The sequence below is a fragment of the Gavialis gangeticus genome, unplaced genomic scaffold (assembly GCF_001723915.1).
Source record: "Gavialis gangeticus isolate Ggan-Ray unplaced genomic scaffold, GavGan_comp1, whole genome shotgun sequence".
Taxonomy (NCBI): Eukaryota; Metazoa; Chordata; order Crocodylia; family Gavialidae; genus Gavialis; species Gavialis gangeticus.
The window spans coordinates 122,358,242-122,382,339 of NW_017728992.1; the positions used below are offsets into that span (position 1 = coordinate 122,358,242).

The following is a 24,098-nucleotide window of genomic DNA, read 5'->3' on the forward strand; positions in this document are numbered from 1 at the left end:
TATCATTTACTGTAGCTCAGGAGGTGATTTTTGCATTTGTGCATAACAGGAATTAATCAGTTTCACTGGGCAAAATGTATTGCCCCACTTCCTTTTCTAATCAAAGGCAAAATCCTGATGTCTTCATTTTGGCCATATAGCTATCCCCATGATCTGCAGGACTTTTCCTATCACAGGCCTAGATCATGCATGTATAGATCTCTTTCCTTCCACACAGAGGGTCAGCCATCTTCATGGCTCATTCTCTCCTTGCTCTTAAAAGGTTGTTTAATAAAACCTCCTACTTGAGGTAGTCAGCCCATGGCTCATTTACTCCAGTGTGTCGGTCTCTCTGACCAGAGATCTTTGCGTGACAGCTGCCATTCTGCTTCTGGTTGCAAACTCAACTTTGAAATTGATAGCTGGGACCCAGAAAGGTAGTGGGGCTGGAAATATTCTTGAGAAACTACAGTGAAGCAAGGAGTGAGAGAGAGAGAGAGAGAGATCAACCTTGCCAGCTCCCATTATTTTATTGTAGTTCACACGAGATTTGATTTTTAACCTAGCATTCCAGCGCCTGGAGACAATGATTACCTGGGAATGAAGGCTTTCATTTTTCCACAGAATTTCTTGTCCAGGTGATTGCAGAAAAAAACTTGAAACCATCACTTAACTGCATCATTAGGACTGAAACACAGAAGACAAGGGAACCCCCCAAATTTATCATTAAAAAAATTCTCATACTACATTGAAACCAATCTTACAATTTGGAGGACCTGAAATGAAATACTTGCATATTTGGGGTTGCTAATACCATGCTACTGTTTTCTTTCTTCCCTTCTAATAAATATTTTTCTTCTCATGTAAAGAGAGGGAGTCCACTGCAGAGACTACTGCAGGAGATTGGTTTTCAGAACTCTGAGCAGCATTGAATCAGTGTGACAGTGGGTATGCCACTTAAACACTGTGCTGCATCTATAACAGCCACAATAACACGTACCTAGAAACATATGATGCTTACTTCATTACAATATAATGGCTTTTAGAAATGTGAAGAAAAGAAGCTATCAAAATATGAAGTATTATGCTACTAATATTGCTCTTCTAGGGTTCTTCCATCTTTCTGAATGACTTTTAGAATGCTTTTATTAAACAATGCTCAGATATGGCTTAAGGGAAAAGCACCCTTCATATTTCCCCTGTAACAATTCAGATATAGAGTGATTGCCTCATCATTATATGTTCCTAATTTAAGCGTTGCATTCACATGGAAGCCAGGGTAACAAGAATGGACTTTGGTTTGTTTCTTTATAAGGCTGGTTATATAATAACTGCTTTGCAGTTTTTCTGTTAGGAAGTAAACGTAATACTTTGGCAGGTGCCATTTTTTCTTGTAAAGGGAAAGAATGGGATTCATTTGTCCTGTTGGTACCAGACACTTGGGAACTCCTGGATGGGCCTGGAATATTGCAAAATGTTTACCTCTTCTTGCTAAAAATATGCAAGGCCCAGATGTTAACAAGACTCTTTTCTAAAAACGTGGGAAATTTTTTATCATTCGGATCATGGGGAAAACTAGCTAGAAAACTAGGTTGGAAATCCATTTGAACTTTCTAATATTTAAGAGAGCTTGCTGACTCATAGGTTTTAAGGCTATAAAGGACAATTAAAATGTTACCTTTCCTGCTACATACAACACTGGCCTGAAATTTTGCCCAATAATTTTATCACTGAACCCAGTAACGTGCGACTGAAATAAAGCTTTTAGGAAGGTATTCAGTTTTGATTTAGATGTGAGATGATGGAGAATCCACCACATAAGCTCATAGCTAAAAAGTTTAATTTTATTTCAAGTTTGATTTTGTGTTTTTACTTAACTTCCTACCTTGTCTTCCCCCCTCTGGCTCTTTCTGCTGAGGACATTCAGTATCTGCTGTCCTCATCCTACATATTCATCTGGCCGACAGGCTGGGAAATGCTGTGCTCAAAGGGTTACGAGATTACAATTGTTCTTTGCAAACAAAATTCACATCTGTTCTGACAACTTATTTCAGCCTGATGCAACTTGAAAAGGTCGAGATTAATCCCAGAAAATCAGAGTTCTATTGGAAAGGCCAAATCAACTTTAATTGTAACACATTGCTATTTATATTGGCGTTTTTCTGCAGTGGAATATTATTCTTTCCATTGGCATTACTGATTTGCTTCTGAACTCCCTGTTATAGTCTATAAGAAAAGCTAACCTGCTGTTTAAGTAATAGAAAAAAATTAACAGCTGCTATCTTTCCTTTTACAGGTTTCCATTGACCAGGCTATAATGTGTGTATGTTTTATGGCTTTTGTTTATTTGCAGCCTGGGAAAAGATTGTAGAAGATAAAATCAAGTCATTTTATAAAGATTAATGGTGTCTACCATACTTCTGCCTATCATCCTACCGTGCTGGCTTTATCCATTATGGCCTACAGGGTCTTGGCACAGCCTGAGGGGTGGCAATATTAATTTTGGAATTCTGTCTCTCACACACCTTTGATCATAATCTCTTAACAGTTTTTAAAACCCCTTTACATGTAACAGTTGCAAATTGTGGTTTTCTGTGCTCATGAGGTGACTAACAGTAGTACCCAATCTCTACATGTGGGACATGTTCTTGTAGCACCTTTCTAACCACCTAACTGGCTTCCGGTATCTGTTAGCAGCTCAGCCATCAGCCATAAACTGACATTTCAGCTTTCAGAACCCAAAAAAGTGACAGGAGGGGAGAGACTCATTTGGCAATGCTTTGCTCTTGCTGTTTGGCCTGGAGACACATACTCAAAGTGGTATAAGATTGTTTAGTAACAGCTGGCAAGCACCAGGGTGTGAGCCTGATTTTCAGACATGACAGGCACTTACAGGAATGTTGCCAGATACAGCTGTTTAAAAGCCTTAATAAACAGCAAGTCAATACTAATCTTTGCCAAATTAATCTTTTCCTTGACAGCCCATCAGAGCAATTATGTTCAGGCACATTGTAAACACACAATTGTTGGAGGGTGAGGCTCTGATCTGCAGTATTCTGCAGTTTTGCACATGGCTATTTTTCAGACTGGGAAGCTTTTATTTTTTCCTGCTATTTTATTTTCTAGTTTACTTATATCTTCCCAGGCTTTACATCAGTGTGAATGAAATTTCCCTATGAAGTGTCTATCCCAGCAAGTCCTTAATGGAATGTGAAATGCTGACAGTTGTAGGATCCATGCAGATGTACATTTGCTAGTAGGTTTCTTTAATTAGGCAGTAACTGTGACAGATTCTGAAATGTTACAAGTCATTGTTCTCACTTGTCCCCTTGTCTGTGGAATAAGAACTACACTTGAGTTGTGATTTAATGTGCTGCTGGGTAATACGAAAATACATGACTTGGCAAAGGGAGGCAGAGTCTGTAACATGTCAATTCTGATGCAAAGAAAAGCTCCATCCTCAAAGATGCTGAGTACATTTTGTAAGGTGCAGTGAGCCCCCTGCTCTGACTGACTTGAGCAGTATTCATCATTGTGAGGGACTCCGCTGCTTTACCTTCATAAGTACGGTATGTTGTTTCCTTTCATTGCCAGAAGATTCAGAGAGACCCAATAAATCAAATCCTTACCCTGATAATGTGTGCATATAAAAAGCACCTGTCTGTGGTTTTAGACTGTGTGTGAGCTGTGGTTGTTACAGCTCCTTATTGATATCATTTCTCACACACTTGGTTGCAGCCACCTCACTGGCACTGTCTTCTATTCCCTCAGTACACGTGAAGGGCTCTCCAGGGTCTTGCAATGCTTATGGGAGTGGTGGGGATGACCAAAAAAGGGCCTGGGAGCTGGTAAACCAGCACAGCTGGAAGAGTAATATAGCTATATAAGAAGCCCCCTTCCATCATAAGGATTTTCCCTTCAAGAGGACTCCCAAAAGAGTCCCAGAAAGCATGGCACTTACTGGAGCTAGGAAGACGGACACTGTGCTTATTAGAGGGTACAAATGTATAGAGGCTTCAGTGTAGATGACTGTGGCCTACTGTGCAACCAACAGAAACTTGCTGGCAGGTTCCTTCCATGGATGAAATGCAGGAGGTGGCAATCAGCCTCATTCTGTTAAAAAGCCCTATTGATTTCAGTGAAAGCAGAACTGGGATCCTATTGGTGTCTCCAGTTTGCACTGTGACAGCAAAGAATGAATTGTAAAGGTTTTCCTTTTCTGTATCCCTTGCTCATCATGGTTGCAATCCGGTAGGGTTTCCATTTTATGGTGCTCACATGTTGCTGTCATCCCATATCAACTGTTCAGGCCTACTTTCAAGTCCTGCTTTCAGTGCATTTTCCAGGTCAGAGTGAAAATAATTGTTAATAAGCAATGGAGAAATGATTTCCTGAATGTTGGAAGTCTTTGCTGTATTTAAATTATTTGCATTAGCTGTATTTTTTTTTTATTTATAAATTGTTTGTTTTTCTGTAGCTTTTATTTATCTTCTATCTGAGAGCTGGGATTTTACAGCTTGGCTCTATATAGTTCCTTTTTTGAAGTTACTTTTGGCTTTGGGAAGAGATACAAACTTATAAACTTTATTGGACTTTCACCTGGTTATACAAGGCTCTTGGCTTTTATCTTTTGTGATCCTGCTGTTGACCTTTGTATCTGTCAATCCACAATTGAAAAAAAAAAAAAAAAGTAGCAGGTAGCCCCTTGCAGATGGCAACCAGCCACTGCTTATTCTTTGGCCTGGCAGGGAAAACTGCAATTTCTGTGCCAAAGCTGGAAATCACTTCTAGAATTAAGTGTTACTTCAGCACAGCTAAGACCAACATTGCTTGTTTTCTTGAAGGCTAGGTCTTTCTTTAGTTTCAAATGCAGAACTCCCACTGAATTCACTGAAACTGATATTAAGCAATGGCTTAAGTGCTTTGCTTAGCTCATTGTAGGCTGGAGCTCTTAAAGACTAATAGACACCCAGTAGCAATAGTTTCATACAGAATAAGTATTTTATTCATGATGTATTTTTTATTTACATTCATTTTGCTTGTATTTTGAACTCTGCTTGGATACTGAAATTAACAACTTTAATTTCTTGTCTGCACACCTGCTTTAAAAAAAAGATGAAGATAACACAGCTCTTTGATGAATGAAAAAATACCTGCCCGTCAAAATCAAACCTGACTGTTCCCATCCCCAGCAATTATCTTCTCACTTTAGAATTAATATGAGTGGAAAATGTAGCTTACTATAATATAATAAATAGAAGACATTGGGTAATTAGTAGTGCTGGTATATTTCTAAAGTACTAAACAGACAAACAATAAACTGTGAACTTAATCACGAGTTCTTATACAGTTTCAAGACAGGAAAATTAGAGCTCTCAGCTACAGTCATTTGAGTAATCACATCTGATCTGCATTATTTATTAGTTATTACATGCTCAAGTGATTCAGGTTGTACATTGCCTAAAATCATTTCAAAGCAAGCATATTTTTGTTTTTTAAAAATGTTGACTGCATCCCATATTGTGTATTTAATCAGAATTACTATCTTTATTTCATATATGAAATAAAGATCGGTGTTACTCTTCATCAGTTGGACAGGCATTCAGGTTGAATTCCTTCCTAACTATTCCTGATCTAAAACCTTGAAAATATTCTATTTTGGCATTCTTACTCCTTATCCCATTGCTCTGTTACTTTTCATTCAGGTGCTATTTGTGACGTTCCCCACAGCTCAAAAGCAAAATCACTGCTTTCTTATCACTGGACTTTTGCATTTGTGATAAAAAGGCTAAAGCACGTTTAGTAATTCTTTTGATTTATTCATTATGGTTTCACTTGGCTGATTAACCAAAACTGAATTCCAACGGCAGCGTCATACCTTTTTATTTATATAGCCTTGGTGGCTTATGTGTTAGCTTTGGGCAACTTCCTGTTACAATGCTTTAAAAAGGGAAGTACATAAAATATCTGTTTTTTGCATCAACAAAAATGCAGAAATAAGTGTTGGTTGCCTTCATTTTTTGCCAGAAAAAGCAGGCTTGGCGTTAGTCACTGTTTTTGTAAAAACTAAATAAAGTATTCACACCAGTTGTGAATAATTTTTGTCAGCAAAAGTTAAAGCATCAAAGAAATCTCCTTAAAATGCTAACAAATTTACTTACAAACACCTATATTTATTATTTCATAAATAGGCGCAACAGGTTCCATAAAAAAAGATTAAATACAGACACAGTATGAAGAAACAATAATACATAGCCATATATAAAGATTATAATTTAGCTGTTTCCAATCTGTTTCTGCATCTAATAAAATATCAGGTAAGCATTTGGCAGTTTTATACATAAAAGGATTTAAATGACGTTTACTAACCATTACACATAAAGTGATTTAAAAAAAAAAAAGCATTTTTAGGCAGTACAAAATAAATGTGTTTACTTTTTCCCCCACACTAAGTTCTTTTCTCTCCCCTCCTCCCCCCCAACTCTTTTTTTGTTTATTTAATGAGACAAAGCCAATATTTTTAATTAAAATCATTTGGGAATATTTTTCTTTTTTCTCCAAATACTTTGAAAATATAGAACTATTAGTCAGCTGTTTAAAAATGAAGTAAAAATATGAATGTTTGCCAATTTAACCCTTATTGTGAAATCAATAAACTGGAATGAGCCAGTTTCAATTACAATTAGCTACAAAAACATTCACATTTTATACTCTAGGAGAGTGTAACATAGATGCTATTTACAAACTTGCTATGACTGCTACATCAAGCCATTTAAAAAGTCTTTAGTAGTTTCATATAAACACCCATTATGAAAACCAATGGAAAATCCAGGACTTTTATCCAAGACATCTACAGTTGCTAAGGCAGTTACTAGCGCAGCACTTCACAGCAAAAACCAACATAAAATCTGAATGGTCCAAATTTCCTTCAGAAAGGAAGAAAAGCAATGTCCGTTAAAGGAATCTCTGTGAACAAAAAGAGGAGGAGGAGGGAAAAAAAAGAAAAAGTAAAGGAAAAGAAAAGAAAGAAGCAAGACTATTTTTTTCCAGAGTGGGTGACCCACAAGCTCAAATAGTCCTAAGTGCTTAGCAACTTGTATTTTCTAATAAAATGCAGAACTGCCTTGACTGCATAAAGCAATCCATGATGAAAAGACTTCCCTGCATTCCTCCATGGAAAGGAGAGGTTTTTCAGATTTTCAGGTAAGGTACAGTGCTTTGTCCCTCTGCATGCCCCTATTCAAAGATAAAAAGAATACAGATTATATTTAAACCAATCAAATTTTTAATAGCCCTACCAAAGAACTTATTATATTTTGTTTGTTATTAGCTCAAGCCATACTATGTGGGTCAACAGGGTACAGCTGCAAAATATTACTACTATTAATAAAAACTACCACTGCAACACCAATTTGTACTTCCATGGCAGCATCCAGAAATGTCAAAGTGCCCAAGATAAACGCTGAATTAGCCTCCCAACATCCCAGTGAGCTAAAGAAATGTGATGATCCCCATTTTCCAGGTGAAAAACATGGGGCACAGTGAGATTTACTGACTCACTCAAGTGTATCAGCTGTTGTGGGAAGGCACGCCAGAGACTAGAAGGCACAGGTTGAGGGACTATGTACACGAAGTACCATCTACCCTCTGAAGAGCAGTGGAGAATCTATACAAAAGGTAAGACAGCTAATACCAATGGGTGGCTCATACACATGCCTGGAAGTGTGTGTGTGGGGGGGAAGGGAGGAGGGAGTACGTTTTAATTAGAGCAGTTCTTGGGCAGCCACTCTAGTTAAAATGCTGCAGCCTCACACGTATTAAACCTCATTTGATGAGGTTTAGTTAAAGTGCCACATGGTTATTTTAAAACATGTAGAGCTTAATACATGTGATGCTGCAGCACCACTGCAGCATTCTAATTACAATGTGGAGCAGACTCGAGTAATCAAGCCTGCTCCGATGCATTCGAATTAGAACACGAAGGAGCATGTGTATAGGCACCCAATAATTCTCCCTCCAGCTTCCATCTACATAAGAGTCTCTAGGCTGAAGCTGGGATGACTTTGATTGTTGCACCAGAGATATGCTGCACAGGATCTAGACTGGAGCATTTGAAGAATGATACTATGCCCTATTCTATTCTATATAGTTTCTTATATCATATGCAGCCCTGTAGCATCTGAGAACCATGGGACCTGCAAGTCAAGCTAGGGCTTTTTCTGCTGGAAAGGAAAGTGATGAAAAATTTGGAAGAAAATACTACAGGGGCAGCCATGTAAAGTTACCCACTCTTCTTCTTAGATCTGACTTTTCCATCCCTGTTCCTGGATCAAAAGATCACGGTTATGCTTCTCTGGCAATTTAAAGTTTTTCAGTACTAAAATGTACTTTGTGATAAAGCAATAGCAACCTTTAATAATATATGTATTGTGCATATTGTTTTCACACAGCCATTCAACTACAAAATAAATGCAACATCATCACAGATGCTTTTCTGAAAAATCAGTAGGAGAACATGCAACAAAGCTATTTCACAACTCCCTATTAGACTCTTGTGTCATAAAGGTTGCTCAACACAAGGTGGCATTCACTGGCTGCTTACCCATTACTGCAGTAGTCATTATTCCAGTCCACAGTCTGTGCTGGAGGATTTCTGCACCCTGAACGAACATACTCCATTGCTTGGGTAACAACCTGTGCAGCCGTAGATGTGGGGTTGATGATATTCTGATAATCAGGCTGAAGAGTAAATCCCTAGGAGACAAAAAGGAGCTGATAAATGTACAATAAACCAAGCAACAGTTTAAGTGTGAAAAGCTTGTAATAGTAGCATGTGTAAAGCAAAGAGTAATATGTATATTTCCCCCGTACTTTTAAGTTAAAATTAAAACAGGAAAAAATGTGTGGGCATTTCTTTCAATTGTTTTTTTTTAAAATCTTCCTTGGGCAGAGTGGGTGGGAAAAAGCCCACCAAAATATTTGATAGCATACAGCTATAGTATGAAACTAAGACACGAAGAACAGAAACAATGTCAAGCCAGGAGGACAAGGGGGAAAAAAGGCAGTGTGTTCCTTAGAACTTGTATATAAAACTAAGGATCCACTAGTTGTTAATTCCCAGAATATGCAACAGAATCTTTTTGAAGGATGCAGGCAGCAGGTGGCTGAGTGTTTTATTAGAGTACACCTATTCACATATTGTTCTCAAAACCTTCTTTCTTCATTCAGTCACAAAGGGACCATCTGCTTCTTCTTTTATTTGTACTTCTTTCTCAAACTAAACAAAAATTCAACCAAAGCTTTTTAACAGTTGTTGGATTAATGTAGCGAAAGCAGCACAAAACAACTTGCTGTCTGAAAACTAAGAAAGGAGTGTGTGTTTTTTGGGCTGGGGGGGAGATTGAATGGAAGATACAAAGAAATGTATATATTTAAAAAAAATTAAATGTCTGTTAAATGGGAATTGATTGTGATTTTTGAGTCTTTCAATGCATTAGCATGTTTAAATATGGCCTGTCAAATCTACCAGAACTTTCAGAATTTCAAGGGTACTTCATATTTATTTAATATAACAGGTTTTGCCAAAATAACACACAAAGAATAGTTATATGGTTAGAATCCCTTCATAGCCGAGTACTTAATAACTTTATAACAAACCAACCAAACCAACCAATATTTGCTGAAAAAGACCAAACTCAGTCCTGGGGCAAGTGTGTACAATTTCCAGAGACACCTATAGGAGGTGTAGCTGCTAAAGCAAGAGATGACTCTGCTCCAACATTTTGTTTGAAAATCCAGTCTTTGTGGACCAACTTCCCACATGGTTTCATTCTGATAAAAACTCATGTCTTCACAGCTTTATTTTTTGTTTAAGTGGTTTGCATGTGGTTGTTTTAGACATATACATGTTATTTGTTAGGAAAGTGGGCCAGGGAAATTTATTTCTTTTTGCTGGTTTAAAAAAATTAACCACATTTCCTTTTTATAAAAAAAAAGTCAGTATTTTTAGTTTCACTTAGGCCCCTGAGAATGAGTATCCTTTAAATTCAGAATGTCACTTCCCTCTTTTCTAATCACTCTGCTGACTCCCCCTTTCTCACTTCATTATAATCAAACTTTCTTTCAAAGCCCTTCATAGCTCTGCCCCACCTTACATATTTTCTATTGTGTCTTTTTTTTCTCTCCATTCCACTGTACCAAGGTCTACCCTTGATCACAGTCTTCATCCATGCTCCAGCCTTATTCCACACTCCATTCTATGTTCTTCGTAGAGTGCCCCCTCATGACCTAATTCTCAAGGCCAATACCCTTTTTTCTTTGAAATCTTGCTTTCCTGAAGACTCATTTCTCCTATGATGCTTACAAGAAACTGGTTAATAGTGGATGAGTGGAGGGATAATGGGATATAGTTTGTGTGTAATACACACACACACAGACAGAACTGTATGAAAAAACTACATCATTTGATTGTAACTCTCCCAAACACCTTGTATGTTGCTTGTTCTTTTAGACACTAATCTGCAATCTGAAAAACACAGAACAATATTCATGCTTATAAAGAGCCTCACTGAAATCCTAACTAAGCAAAACTCTTGTTGATTTTAAGGAGTTTTATGTGATGAAAGACCATAAAATGGGTCTTGTATTATTACTATTATCATAACACGCTACCCTTAGGGCCATTTCTATTTCAGCTGCAAGAAGAAACTGACTAATGGAGCATGTTCTAGCCTCAGGCATTGAGAATTACCTTCAGTAGAAAATGGCCCTTAGTGATCTCTTATTAGTTTTCCTGAAGCAAACAAATACATGAAAAACCATCATACAATAGGTTGGTAATTCTAGCAACTTGCTTCAGAGAACTGTCAGAGAAACCTAAACTACCCTTCTGGCTAGCAGAGAGGGTTTCTCAAAGTCAGAGGACACCGATGTTATGCTATTTCTGATCACTTAGACTAAAGCAGAATAAACAATTTCAGAAAGGAAAAATGGCTCTGAGATTAGGGCAGTGGCCTAGGTCTGACTGGGATCCATGCAGATATATTGTGTGACATTAGATAAATTATGCTGGGTCCATTCCAGCAAATCACAAGCATAATTTTAGTGTATTCATAATCTGACTAGGTTGGTACTATCTGTGCAAGTTATAAACGTGTGCTTAAATGCTTTTCCATCTTAGGGCATTAATCTTTTTGCCTCAGCTTTCCCATCTGTAAAATGAAACCCATTATACTCCCTTTTCCATATCCTGTCTGTCTTGTTAATTTATTGTAATCTCTTTGACCTAGGGACTGTCTCTTATTAGGTGTATGTACAGTACACTGCACGATGGAGCACTCATTTATTTTGAAGCTTTGAGGCATTATTTTAACACAAATAATAATAATTTACATTACTAAAGATATAAATTAAACCTTAATATGATTTAAGAATTCTTGAACTATGCAAAATGAAGGGTTAGTAAATATGATTGCATCTAAAATGTAAACAGTAATTATTTCAGCCTGGTTCAAGCAACCCAAACGTACTGAAAATATATATCTGCACAACATCAGAAGACAGCCTTATATTTAGGCTTGTAGCAAATATTTGTGTATTATTTATGTAAGTCCTTAACAAACAATGATGAAATAAAAAGCATTCAGAAAATGAGTGCTTAGAGGTCTAATTAAACAATGCTGAATGTTTTGTATTGTAATGCTCAAGAGAAAATCACCAACTGTTTTGCAACATGCCTAGAATTTTAAATTTCATTTTCTTGTTCCAGATTGAAATAAAAATAGGGAACTTGATAAAGATTAATTTGATGTCAGAAGGGACATTTGCTCTTTAATTAGATTTCTGTAGCCCTAGCAGTTTCGCTGTGCCACTATAGCTAGTCCTAAAAAGCCTGCAGCAGAACTAAACAGTGATCCTCATCTCCACACTTTACTGGGAACTAATTTCATTTCCTGCCTGTCTGGAGAGGTATTTTCAACAGGCATCAATGTTTTTGTCTTCACAACTGATTTATTCATCAATCTCAATGTGATATTTTAAACCTTTAAATTACATCCAAATCCTAAAGCATCTGTTTATTACACAAGGAAATTGAAAATCTGTCTGTGTGATATCATACAAAGATTTTTCCTTAAGGTTATAAAGGAAGTTGACAGATATTAATGATTTTTTTCTCTTGACCTCATTTGAAGACATAGTGTAACAAAAAAGGGGGTGGTATGGGGGGGGAGGGAGAATTCTGGACAAATACAGCAGGGCCCAAGAATATAATGTACATAATATGTACTAGAAAAAATGAGACCATTATTTTTGGCAGGCTATGCCATCACATTGCAGCATACATTTATTTCCTGAAGAAAAAAGGCAAACAACCCAAGGCATACTGAATGAGCCATTATTTAAAAATAAAATATAGCTAACATTAATCATCTACAGTTTTTGCATATGCTCTATACATATTCCTGCATCCACAGGTAAGAGACTCAGGGAACTTGGTTTTAGCTGGTCTTGCATATACACAAAGGCCGGACAGAGATTGTAATTAGCTTCCCTCACTTTGTGCTCCAGTGCAGAGACAAACAGGGAACAAGAACAGGTGCTATGATGAACGGCTTCAAATAATAGTGCCAGGCACCTGAAAGGGGGGCAGAAAGACTTAGGAAGTGGGAAAGGCATAAGAGTGAACTCATCCTTTTCCAAATAAAGTAACAGGGTTCTTCCAGTTGGGTTCAGTGGGCTCCTGCTCCAGCATGTGTTTCTCTTGAACCTCCCAAGAATTTTGATCGATTCAGCCACATTCCTGTGCAGCACTCCAATGAACCCAATGATTTAAACTTGGCAAGTGACCCAGAGGATGAAAGCAGTTTTCTTTATTTTGGGCCAAATTCTGCTCTAAGTTAAAACTTCTATTTCCTCATATGAAAGCTCTGCTTGCAGCCAACAGGCTTTGCTCCTGTAGGCCAGAATCTGGCTTGAAGATTGACCATCTTAGAGACATTGCTAACAATGAATGATATTTCATGCCCAGGCAGCCTCCACAAGCAAAAGGAATTACCACACACTACCATGCTCCAAATAATGCAGCTCTGATCTAAAAACCTCCACATCCGTGCTTTCATGTGTGAGCATTAGGTGAAGGGTGACTTACAGCCAAAAAATTGCAATGTTACTTATTCTACTTTCCAAGTTTGAGAAACAAAATCCATCTAAAAACAGCAACTTAACCTTTTCATTCTTTCTGAGTAGGGGTATGTACACATATGCATGTAAAACTCAGTATGGCAATAAAATGTCAAATGCCTAAATGAAGCTAGCAAGTCTATAGATGCAAATCAGGACAGTTTCTACGAAAGGAAAATCATACTTCACTAAACTACTAGAATTCTCTGAGTATGTTAAAAGTAGATAAATCTGTTAAATAATGCTTCCGAACTTTAAATGAACTTTTAAAATGTTCCAAAATAGGAAATATTAGGAACTATAATACCAAGTCATGGGGTCAGAAACAAATACTATAAAAAAAAAAAACAAAAGCAGAAAAAATGAGTTAAGACCTAAAAACTAAGAGATGGGGTAAATGGTTATTTCCCAAACCATAAAAGATCAAAAGTAGAACAACCTCAAGATCTGTACCAACAAGTGTTATTCATTTATTAACAATCTGGAACAAGGGTAAGGTATGACAGTATAATTTCCAGAGACTACAACAGCTTTTTAGATTAGGTAACATTAGAGAAGAACTTCTGAAAGATCAAAAATGCTGGCTGTCTGGACAAAATGGTGATAGATGAAATTCATTTTGAATCGGGCACATTCAAGTAATTTTGCTAGGGATACCTTAATTGCTCACACATATAGGGGTTTAAATGTAACTACAATCACTCAGAAAAGACAACTGATCACCTTTATAGAGAGCTGAATATAAAAGCCTGGTGTGTTATGATCAAAACAGCAAAGGACAGAAAATACTGAAAATATTATATCTTTTTATAAGCTGATGGAACAATGAGTTGAGTTCCATCTCAACAAAGATAAATCTGCAACAGAAGGGCTTTAGTTATAGACAATGAAAAGTATTAAAGGAAAGAAAACTATATATGACGAGGTGGCAATCTTTATAAACCAGGGCCAGAACAACCTGGCTTCAGTCCAGTGTGGACTGGGTGGCTTTGTCAGCACATCAGCAAGGAGGCGGAAGAGAGAGGGTATTGCCAGGGCCAGGCAACTGGGCACTTTAGCTGCAGTACCACTACTTCTCCCAGCCTTCCACTCCCTAGTTGGGGTGTGAGTGAAGCTGCCTGTGCCATAGCCACCCTGTCCCCCACTCCACAGCTCTAGTGTGGATGTAGCATGCAGCTGGTAGGGAACTGAAACAGGGCTGGGCAACTGGAAACTGCATCCACACTGCTGCCACTTCTTTCCACAGCCTTCCCCACCTCCCAGCTGCAGCAAGGGTGTAGCTAGAAGTTCCCCACTGGCTAGAGCCTATGCTCATGCTGCAGCCAGGAAATAGGTGTGGTGTGGGATGGGATGGGATGGCAGGGGGGGGAAGGGAGAAGTGGTGGCAATGCACGTGTACTCCTAGCTGCCCAGCCCCAGTGCAGCTCCTCACTACCCAGTCTCAACATGGGCACAGGCAGAGGCAAAACCTTCTGGCTCCAGAGGCCGGAAGATCCACTGGCTCCAACTGACCTGTGGGCCATGTGTTGCTGACCGCTTGTGTATATTAAAAGAAACAAACCTGAAAAAATAACAAATAGGACTGGCTAGCTTAGACTAAAGGTGAATAAGAAGGAACTGGAGATGACAGAAAGGATATACACAATTAGAAATGTTGTATGGAAGTTAAATAAAAAAAACCTCTTACCCACAAAATATTAATTAAACATAGGTGCTTTTTGTGTCTAATGAGAATATACATTCTGCGGAATGAAAAAAAAAAGTTTGTAAACATTCAGTGCTTCATGCCCATGGACACTTTATGAGTTTTTGGAAGGCCCTTCTTCTATAGGTGCATAACTCCACAACTTTCCACTCTGAGATTTCTTGTGTGCAGGTTACACAGACATGAGATATTGCACAAGACCTTATTACATCCTGCTTCCAGATGCTTAATTCTTACTCTGTCCTCTAGTGTTTACACTGAGTGACTATCTATGTAGTCATTAATAACTAGCACCACCTCCTCCTCTCTGAAATGCAAGGAGAGAGAAAACCCTTGTCCACACCTTTAAGTAAAGAAAATGCAACAAAAATGAAAGGTCAACACAAAACAAGAAACAGCCCTGACCCTTCTGCCTCAAGGACTGCCCTGAACCATCAGGCCTGTGCCAGAGATGGATGTTGCCTTTTTTTTTTTTTTTTTTTTTACAACGGGCTACTAGGCTAGTGACTTTCTAGACTTTTCCAGTTTCTTATCGAATCCTTCAGGGATGCAGGAAACTATACATCTCTGTCTTCTTTGAGTCTGGTCATTCTACAAGGGCAAATGCTTGATGTTGAATGTATGAGAGTACACATTACTCTCTCCGGACTGTCTTACTGACCTTAGAAGCACAGAACTGTATATAAAGAAGGGCTGGAAGGGACCTCAAGACATCATCTAGTCCCTGCTTCAGACAGAATTACTATCAAGTGTTTCTCTAACTTACCATTAAAACTTTGAAGGATAGAGATTGTACAACTTCTCTATGTAATCTGTTCTAATGCTTAACCACCCTCCAGGTGAGAAAGTTATTCCTAATATCCAAACTAAAGTTCTCTTTGTCACGGATCATGCCCCTTTCAGGGGAAGCTCTGCCATGGGACTCCCCAAGAAACAGCCTTATTTGGTTTCCCTCTCCTAAAGCAAGCCCTGGGGTGGCTTCACAATGGGTAAGCCCCTGGCTTTGCAACCTTGGCTCTTCTCCGTTTCCTGGTAATCCATAGCACCCCCTCCTCAGAGAGCTCAGTTTTTTTGGTTGGCTCCTGGGAAGGCGTGCGTCTCCTTTAAAGTGGGGGGGAAGAGGAGTCAGAGGGCTGACACCCCGAACGCAGCCCATCTCCAAACAAACTGGCTTCATTTTGCCACTGCAGTTCCCTCCTCTGTCCTTCCCCAGACTTCACTCTGTCCTCCTTGGGATTACTTTTTCTCCAGCTTTCTGTCCTCCCTGGGACTCCTCTTTCTCTCTCCTGCTCTCTCAGAGCTGCAGCCTTTCTCCCGAGGTACTCTCAGCCACCCTTGCAACAGAACAGTTGCAAAACTATTGTATTAACCCAGGAACTAACTTAACATAAACAAATTAAATATCCAATCATAGGTGACCAATCAGAGAGCAGTCTCTGCAGCCTGCTGTCAGGCCTTGGCTGTCATTTGACCTTGGGGTGAGAAGGCAGATAGGTATCCTGCTTATGAAACTAGTTACAAGAACTATTTACAGCGAACTGGGCTCACACCTCAAAATCCCTACAAGAACTCAGAGGAGAACTCAGCCCAGTTAGCTGTCTTTGTCACACCCTTATTGTAATTTAAGGCCATTAACTCCTTGTCCTGTCCCCATAGAGAATACAGACTGTTATCAAATACCCCCTTTTTCTCTTGTTAATGTGTTTCAGGGACCACTATCATGTCCGTCACCATTCAGATGGAGTATCTACTGGGAACTACCAGTCTGTGTTGGGGCAGTCTTCTGGCTGTCCCCTCAGCCCCACAAGGCGCTTCTTATTTCTTTATTGCAACAGATCTGTTGGGCTGTAGAAGGTTTTTATGAAATCACTTGCTGACTCATCCTTTTCTTGCTCGCCTGAATGAAAGTGTGCCCACTTCAGAGTCACAATGTTGTGTGTCATGACAAAACTTATCCTTCTTTAACTGGGGCAGCTGTGAAGCTTCTGGAAGGGAAAAATACCCTCTCCTTACAGTCCCAGTGTACAGAACAGGTTAGTAACTTGAGTCTCCTCTAGTTGCTGATCTCAACCAGAAGTCTAAGGGAACATCTGGTACCTGCTTAGAGTGGACATCTTCCAGGTTCTGGAAACTGAATCCTGATGGGGTGTGGGTTTTTTTGAAAAACAGACTAGATGTGGCCATTTGTGGTGGTTTTTCTTGGCTGATGCATCCCCCAATTTTGTTTGTTGCCTTTGTCTGGCACAGTGGTGTGGATTTTAAGGAAACAAACTGATGTTGTTGGGGTTCTGCTTTAGGCTCAGTGTGGGAACAAACGTAGGTCTTTCTGATGATGGAGAAAATCTTGAGGAGCAACCCCTGTATGTAGTGTCTGTATTGAGGAGGCACCCTGCTGTAAGGTTGTGTCCTGAAGATACTGTGTAAGGGGGCATTACCTATTCAGTGGCCTCCGAGCGATCTGTGGCCTGGGACAATTTCTTCTCTCTAAGTCCCTAGTTTAATGTCCTAACTTTCTTATCCCCTTTCACTTTTGCAGCCTGGAATCACAAACAAGTTGTGTTTGGATCCTCTGTTCTTTTAATTCTCTTCTTAGCCCATGAGGTTGCCAGGTCTGTGAATATGTGAGAACGGTATGGCTGTGCTGCAGGGCTTCCTTATCTGTTTTCCTTCTTTCACTTTTTTACAGTTATACAGTTGTATCTTGTTCATCTATTCAGTCTTTACTTGACTTTGATCAATTTGGTCTTTACTATTTGGGCCTTACTTCAGACCAGCTTCTTCTATGTGAAGATCAAAGATGTAGGATGCCTTTGTTGGGGTCTTTGGCCATCTCTGCTGAGTCCATGAGGACCAAGTACTGTTTCATCTGCTCTATATATGTACCAAAACCAGCAATTAGGAGCAGAGATGGCTTAGAGCAGTCCTAAGCATGCTATACCCCTGTACACCCCTCAGGTTATCTGTCTTAGGGAAAACCTGGAATGCTGCTATGGTATGCGCTCTGAACTGCTCAGCTCCAAGATGCCTAATCACACTGCAGTCTGGCACTGCAGAATGGGAGTGAGTAGGCAGGGCTTGTCATTGGAGCTTGGCTTGGCAGGGAAGCAATGTAAGTATGGCCTTAGCTTCTGGGTTACTTCCTGCTTACTCAGATTCCTACCACCTTTCTATATGCTGCCTAGTCGCCACCCTGAAAAGTGTTTTGAAATCCTTACAGCTAACAAATATACTTGCCTCTGAAATACAAAATACTGGTAACTGTCAGGTCCCCAGCACATGTACACTTAATTGAGAGTAACCAGTTAATCGTGTCTTAAATAGTTACCCAATTGCAGGTTAATGCAATCAATGGCGTGATAAAACAAGGAATAAGCCACAAAGGTATTACACAAAATATGTATAATAACTTTACGGCTGGTTCCTATCACACCATTAACTGAATGTGTAGCCAGGAGTCAAAAGCTCCCATGTGCCCCCAAAGCTGGGAGCTGTGATCACCTGCTGCTCCCAGCAGGAGAGGTGCATTGGAGCCCTTAACTCTGATACATCTCCTGGGCTGGAAGCAGTGGCAGATCGGGGCTCCCATGCTTTCGGGTACAGCCGGAGCCAAAGGCTCCACTGTGTGCCTGCAGCTGGAAGCCTTATAGTTGATCCAGGCTTCCAGCTGTGGGGGCAAACCATGTAGGGATCACACATCAGATCCCATCCTTGCTTTAACTGCACATCTGCCAAGGGCCCAAGAGATAAAAACCAACAGTGTAGCATTTCAACAGGTTACAAGCACCTGTCAACTTGAATGAAGCTGAGATAATGTCATATTTCCTGGATGAACAATGGGGACCAATATTCCCATTCCTGTTTAAAATATAGTGGTATTTTAAACTGATTTTTCTACCTTCACACAGAGGATGTGACCAGGGTCATAACTTTTTTTTTCTTTTTTTTAATGTTGTATGCATGTCAGCAAAGCACAAATCTACCACAGTCTACCATGGACTTTTCTCCATCCTATGTTATACCTTCAGAAAGAAATGGCATTGTGCAACATATGCAATATCACAGCTAACAGCATCTGCTATGAGTGACAATTCTCTCACTCTAGTGACATACGTGTAACATGCTAAAAGACAAGATTCCTCACTCTCTCCTTTTCTTCTGGTTAATGTTGAACCTGACACAATAAAAGCAATAGAATTTACATTTTATTTAATTGGTTTTGTGCAGTGTAACCATTCTGAATAATACATCATGGAACAGTGCTTAGGTCTGTGCAGTTATGATGAGCATGGTATGGCACCATCAACCAGATGTAGTGCTAAAAACTCTCCAACTCCTGTACTGCACCTTCTGTTAACTATAATATTATCTACTGAATAATCAATGCCAGATTTTCAAATCCAGCTTCATAAATTGTGCCCACAAACTCTGCATCTGTATGCAGGTATTTAAGAACAAACCAGGTATTTAAGACATCTGCAAACACACAAAAACAAAACAGAAAAGAGTAATCATGAAAGGAAATGATGCGGCTGATTTTTCTACTGCTTTGCACCTTTCCTGGATGTTTACTTCCAAGAGGAAGGAGTGGAAATGGGTGAAAAAAAATGCATGAGTCTAATTTGGTAGGACTCCACAACAATGTAAATGATTATACAAAGTGAGGTCCAAATCACATCTAAAGTTAGGATCTGATCCTGACACAAAACTAAAAGAACTCCCTTGTTTGGATACTTGCAGTGTTAGATACTAGTTTACTAGGTCCAGGATACTCTGTCCAGGGTACTTCTGGCTGGCAGGTCACTAGGCCTACTGTCAGAATGAAGATGCCTGATCTAGCATCCATCCTGGTAACTGATGGAACTGTGATTCGGCTGTCTGTCCCTCACAGATCTAGTGCTACCCCCTTTAAAAGCCCTATGGTTTACACCCACTCTATACCAGAACTCCAGCTGTATGGCCTCTCTGGCTGCTGTTAAACTCTTCAAGTTCACAAATGATTCTGCACGGGATTCTAAGGACATTTCTCTTTCCTCTTAGCATGACAAACACACAGATCTAGACAAAAATAACACCTGTACACATTGCCCTGCCTTGGCTTCCTTACCTCTTGGAATCATTGTTTGGGGCTAGAAAATCAGCCCCTCCGAGATGACCCAGGTTCCTCTTGTGCAGCTCCTTTTGTGTCTTCTGAACTATAGAGTCTTTCTAGCCCAGCATGCTTTCTCTAACTTTGGCTGGTCCTAGAATTAACTTCCCAACTTTAACAGGAGTCTGCTTGCCTCTTCTTTTCTGCTGCCTAAGAATTCAAATGTATTCCTATGAGGCTTTCACTTTTCTTTTTCTTTCTGGGAGTCCCTTTTCACATCTCTCCTTTGTTGCCTCTGTCCTTTTATCCTGCTAAAAGCATTTCCACTCCCTAGGTTCTCCTGAGTAGGAGACATTTTTTGTCCCAAGCTGCTCCCCTCTCAGTAGTCTACCATTAAGTTTTAATGACTATTACAACTAGATTGGAAAGTAAATGCTAGAACCTTGTTAGCAAAGGTGAATACCCATTCACAGAAACATGCAAAACATATAGATATTTCATAATTCCATAACATCAACCTGAATTCATTAGTTGTATATACAGAGTACATCTACACATGCACTTTACTGAGAGGAGTAGACTAATTAGCTCTGCAGTAAAACATCACACTTGTGCTGGTATTAGGGTGAGTGAACTAATTAACTCTGATGTAACATAGTATTGTCTGAGTATTTAACTATGACTAAATGCAAATGAAGATGGTGACCACGGGTGCAAATTGCACCTCATCAGCCCAGTCAGCCGTGGGCCAAGCTCTTACCTCCTGCTAGCCCCTCTGCTGCCTGACGCTGCTACCAAGAGTCCAGGCCTGACCCCTGGTACCTACTGCCAGCTTGGGGCCTGCTTCGCATTTTGCACATATACAAGTACATGCTACAATCACTTTCCTTTCCTTTCCAGATCAGGGGTTTGCAACATTTTGCCACCTTTTGCAACTCAACTACCTGCTGTAGGCTTCAAGTCTGTACTCACACAATCCTCTGTGCAAATTCTGGGACGGTTTGGACCTTTCTGGGCTGTATCCAACTACTTTGTGGGCTGGATCTGGCTCAGGGCCTGCCTGTTACTGACCCTAGTCTAGATATACTCAGAGTTTACAAACTGCATCATAAAATCTAAATTTCAGGAGCCTTAAGATTTCACCTCTTCTTCAGGGTATTTTCTACCGTGGAGGCAATTCTGTTGAATAACAGTAATCTATTTCTGATAGACACTCTCTTTATATAGATGAGATGGAATTCTAAGGTTTGAGAGCCAATCTTCTGTATCACGTGAATAACATTATTATCGTGGCCGATTCTACTGAGGTCTGGAAGACTAATCTTATAAATAAAGTTGCTCATGAGTTCAAATCTTTGCAGTACAGACCACCAAGAACTGTATTATAGAAATACTGGAAAGTTCCAAAACTGAAGTTAGTCCATGACTCAAAAACACCCCACTACAGGTTCATCAAATGTTTTCATTGGTTTGGAAAAATGAAATGGAATAAATGAAACAGTTTTCCAAACAGCCTGAAAAAAAATCACATTTTACAACTTACTTGCTGCATTGTAGGTGAATGTAAAGCAGACTGGACCTGCATTGGTAGCTGGTTTCCAATGGACTGCTGCATTGTAATTGGCTGGTGTTGCTGTATGTTGAGATGCTGGTGGAGAGGTGGACTTATCTGAAGTGGTGGTGGTGGGGATACAGCCATATTTGCTATGGAAACAGTCACTGGCATTTGGTTGTTGGGCTTGGGTGCTATATTCCTAGGAATATTAGCGTGCATGGCAGTTATGTGAGGGTTCATTCCTGGTTGTTGGTGATAATGGGAACTTAGATACAGTGCAGAAGGAGCCTGTGCAGGCCCATGAAACACTGACTGTTTTGAATTAATCATCTGAGGTGGCTGGGATGCCTTAACATCAACAGGTTCACTGTAGCTCTGTTGAGAAAACAAACAACAATATTTAGAGACCAACGTTTTCTTTAAGTGCAGTTTACTGTAAAATTTTTGCATTGTGCTATCCTTTACTGAAACACATTCATATTCTGCAATAATGGTCCAAAACTTAGTGTGATGTTAAGTTGTAATGTTCTGTACATTTAATTTAGGGCATTGTACAATTAATTGTGTTGTACAAAGAGAAGCATTCATCTCTCTCATCGTGCCATGATGTGGAGAATTCTTTTATGATAATACACATCTCAAAAACAAATATCTGTCATGGTCATGTTGCTAAAAATGTCCCTACAGGGGAAACTGGATATTACTCTAGAAATAAAGTTAACTCTTATACCATAAACCCTACAAACCTTCTCTTCTCTATTGTATACAAGACCCCACTGCTTTCTGGCCTACACTACTTCCTGGTCTATCATTTTCATATAACAAAACTTGGGAGTGATTTTACTGAGCTAAACAACAAACAAAAATGTGGATTCAAGCTTGCCACCCTTAATCATGTCTGCTCCTCAAATTTAGTGGGGGGAAACAAAGTCTTTTTCATGTAAAAGGCAATGTGCCCTGGTATAACTGAGAAATCTGGATTCTGTTTCTAGCACTACCAGAGGCCTACTGGGTGTCTTTAGGCAATTCACTTCCCCTCTCAGTAAATTCGTTTATCTGTAAAATGCACAAAAAAGACCATGACTTGGCTGTAAAATGTTTTGATATCTACTGATTTAAAGTAGTGTGTAAGAGCTAGTGATACTCGTTCTTATGGGTGGCAGGACTGAACCCTAACATTGCTCCTCTACACAACATTAAAATTCCAATGCCAGTGTTGGTGCCCTTTATTTTTTTAAAATGTCTTGTGTTAGGATTATATCCAGGCTACATCAACAGCATTTTGTAGACTGTTAATGTGGAAATAATAAGGGCATATTGAATAATTAAATTTTAAGCAGAACCTCCTCAATGAACCCAATGAAGGAGTTCTGCTTAAAAATTGATAGTGCCAGATGGCCTATAAAGTGTTTGACTGCACCAAACACAGGAGAATTATCTCAACAAGCCTTGAAGAGTACAGCACCAAAATAAACCTAAGAAATAAACAGATTTTCAGAATAAGTGCAGCGTTTGTTCTCCTTCCTTAAGATAGAAATATTTTCAATCATGAAGCCTGGTCTTTCTAAAAATGATCTTATTTTTAACATTATAATGTTTTACATTCAATTTGTTCAGTTCTCCATATATTCAGTTCCTCAGATCTTCTGAGTAAACTAGATGTGCTCAAGTAAATGCTGAAAAGAATTAAGAAATAATTCCCAGGTGTTTCTCTATGGGCACCTGAATCATAATTTGACAGTTAAGGGAAGGTTGAATTAATAACCAGTGAAAGGTGAAACATTCTGGAAAAAATGGTAAAAATATTCCTCTAGAGAAAGAAGTCACTTTGACAAAACAAAGGCTGGAAGATGCATATATGTCCTTATTCTATGACCTCCATGTCATGTTTGCTCAGTTTACAAGTCAAAGTAAGTTTAATGTTACTCTCAACACTCCCAGGTCAGTTGAGTCTGAGAAAGTCTATTTGTATTTTTTCTGATGAATGGTACCATCACCAACAATCAGCCACTCTGCACGTTACAGAAATTGGTTCATTATATGTGATGATAAAGATGAACAAAGATGATAAATTCATTTTCCCACGACAGGTTGCAGTACTGCTAGCAACAAAACTTATTTTATCCAGTAAACTAAGGAAGATTAGCTGAAAATGATAAAAAGAATGCAAATTTCTGTGGGCTTGTGTATACAATAGGCATCGTATATACATGCCCACAGAGACACACAGATGAATGCACACACACACACACACACACACACACACACACACACACACACACACACACACACGAAAAGACGAAAGCAAATTTATGCTTGTACTCTTAGTCAAATGAAGGGAGATGAGGGGGACACTGTCCCGTCACCCCAATAACAGTTGCAGGACATTCTCCTGAGTACGAGAATTAGTTACCAGCTTTGGCAGAGCATAGGTCTCTCTTGCGTCTAAAAGAAGGTGTATTATCTGGGCATGTGGCCAGGAAGTCAGTTGGGGTCATAGGATCCCAGCAAGATAAGCATCCAATTTACTCTTCAAGGTGTTCAATGTAGGTGCTTGGACCACCTCCTATGGCAGGCTGTTCCAGACCTTGGGG

The 24,098-nt window shown here is 39.3% G+C and overlaps 1 protein-coding gene across 2 annotated transcripts in view; it reads right to left on the minus strand.

The window, feature by feature from the left end:
* Window positions 1-5,248: 5,248 nt before the first annotated feature.
* Window positions 5,249-24,098, minus strand: part of TOX (thymocyte selection associated high mobility group box) — a 388,101-nt gene continuing 369,251 nt past the window's right edge. For both annotated transcript variants that reach the window (XM_019527707.1, XM_019527710.1), the window contains 3 exons: window positions 21,493-21,879; window positions 8,582-8,733; window positions 5,249-7,215 (listed from right to left, as the gene is read on the minus strand). In XM_019527707.1, the coding sequence (XP_019383252.1) occupies window positions 7,179-7,215; window positions 8,582-8,733; window positions 21,493-21,879 (576 nt within the window). In that variant the 3' untranslated portion in view covers window positions 5,249-7,178. The remainder of the gene's footprint in view (window positions 7,216-8,581; window positions 8,734-21,492; window positions 21,880-24,098) is intronic.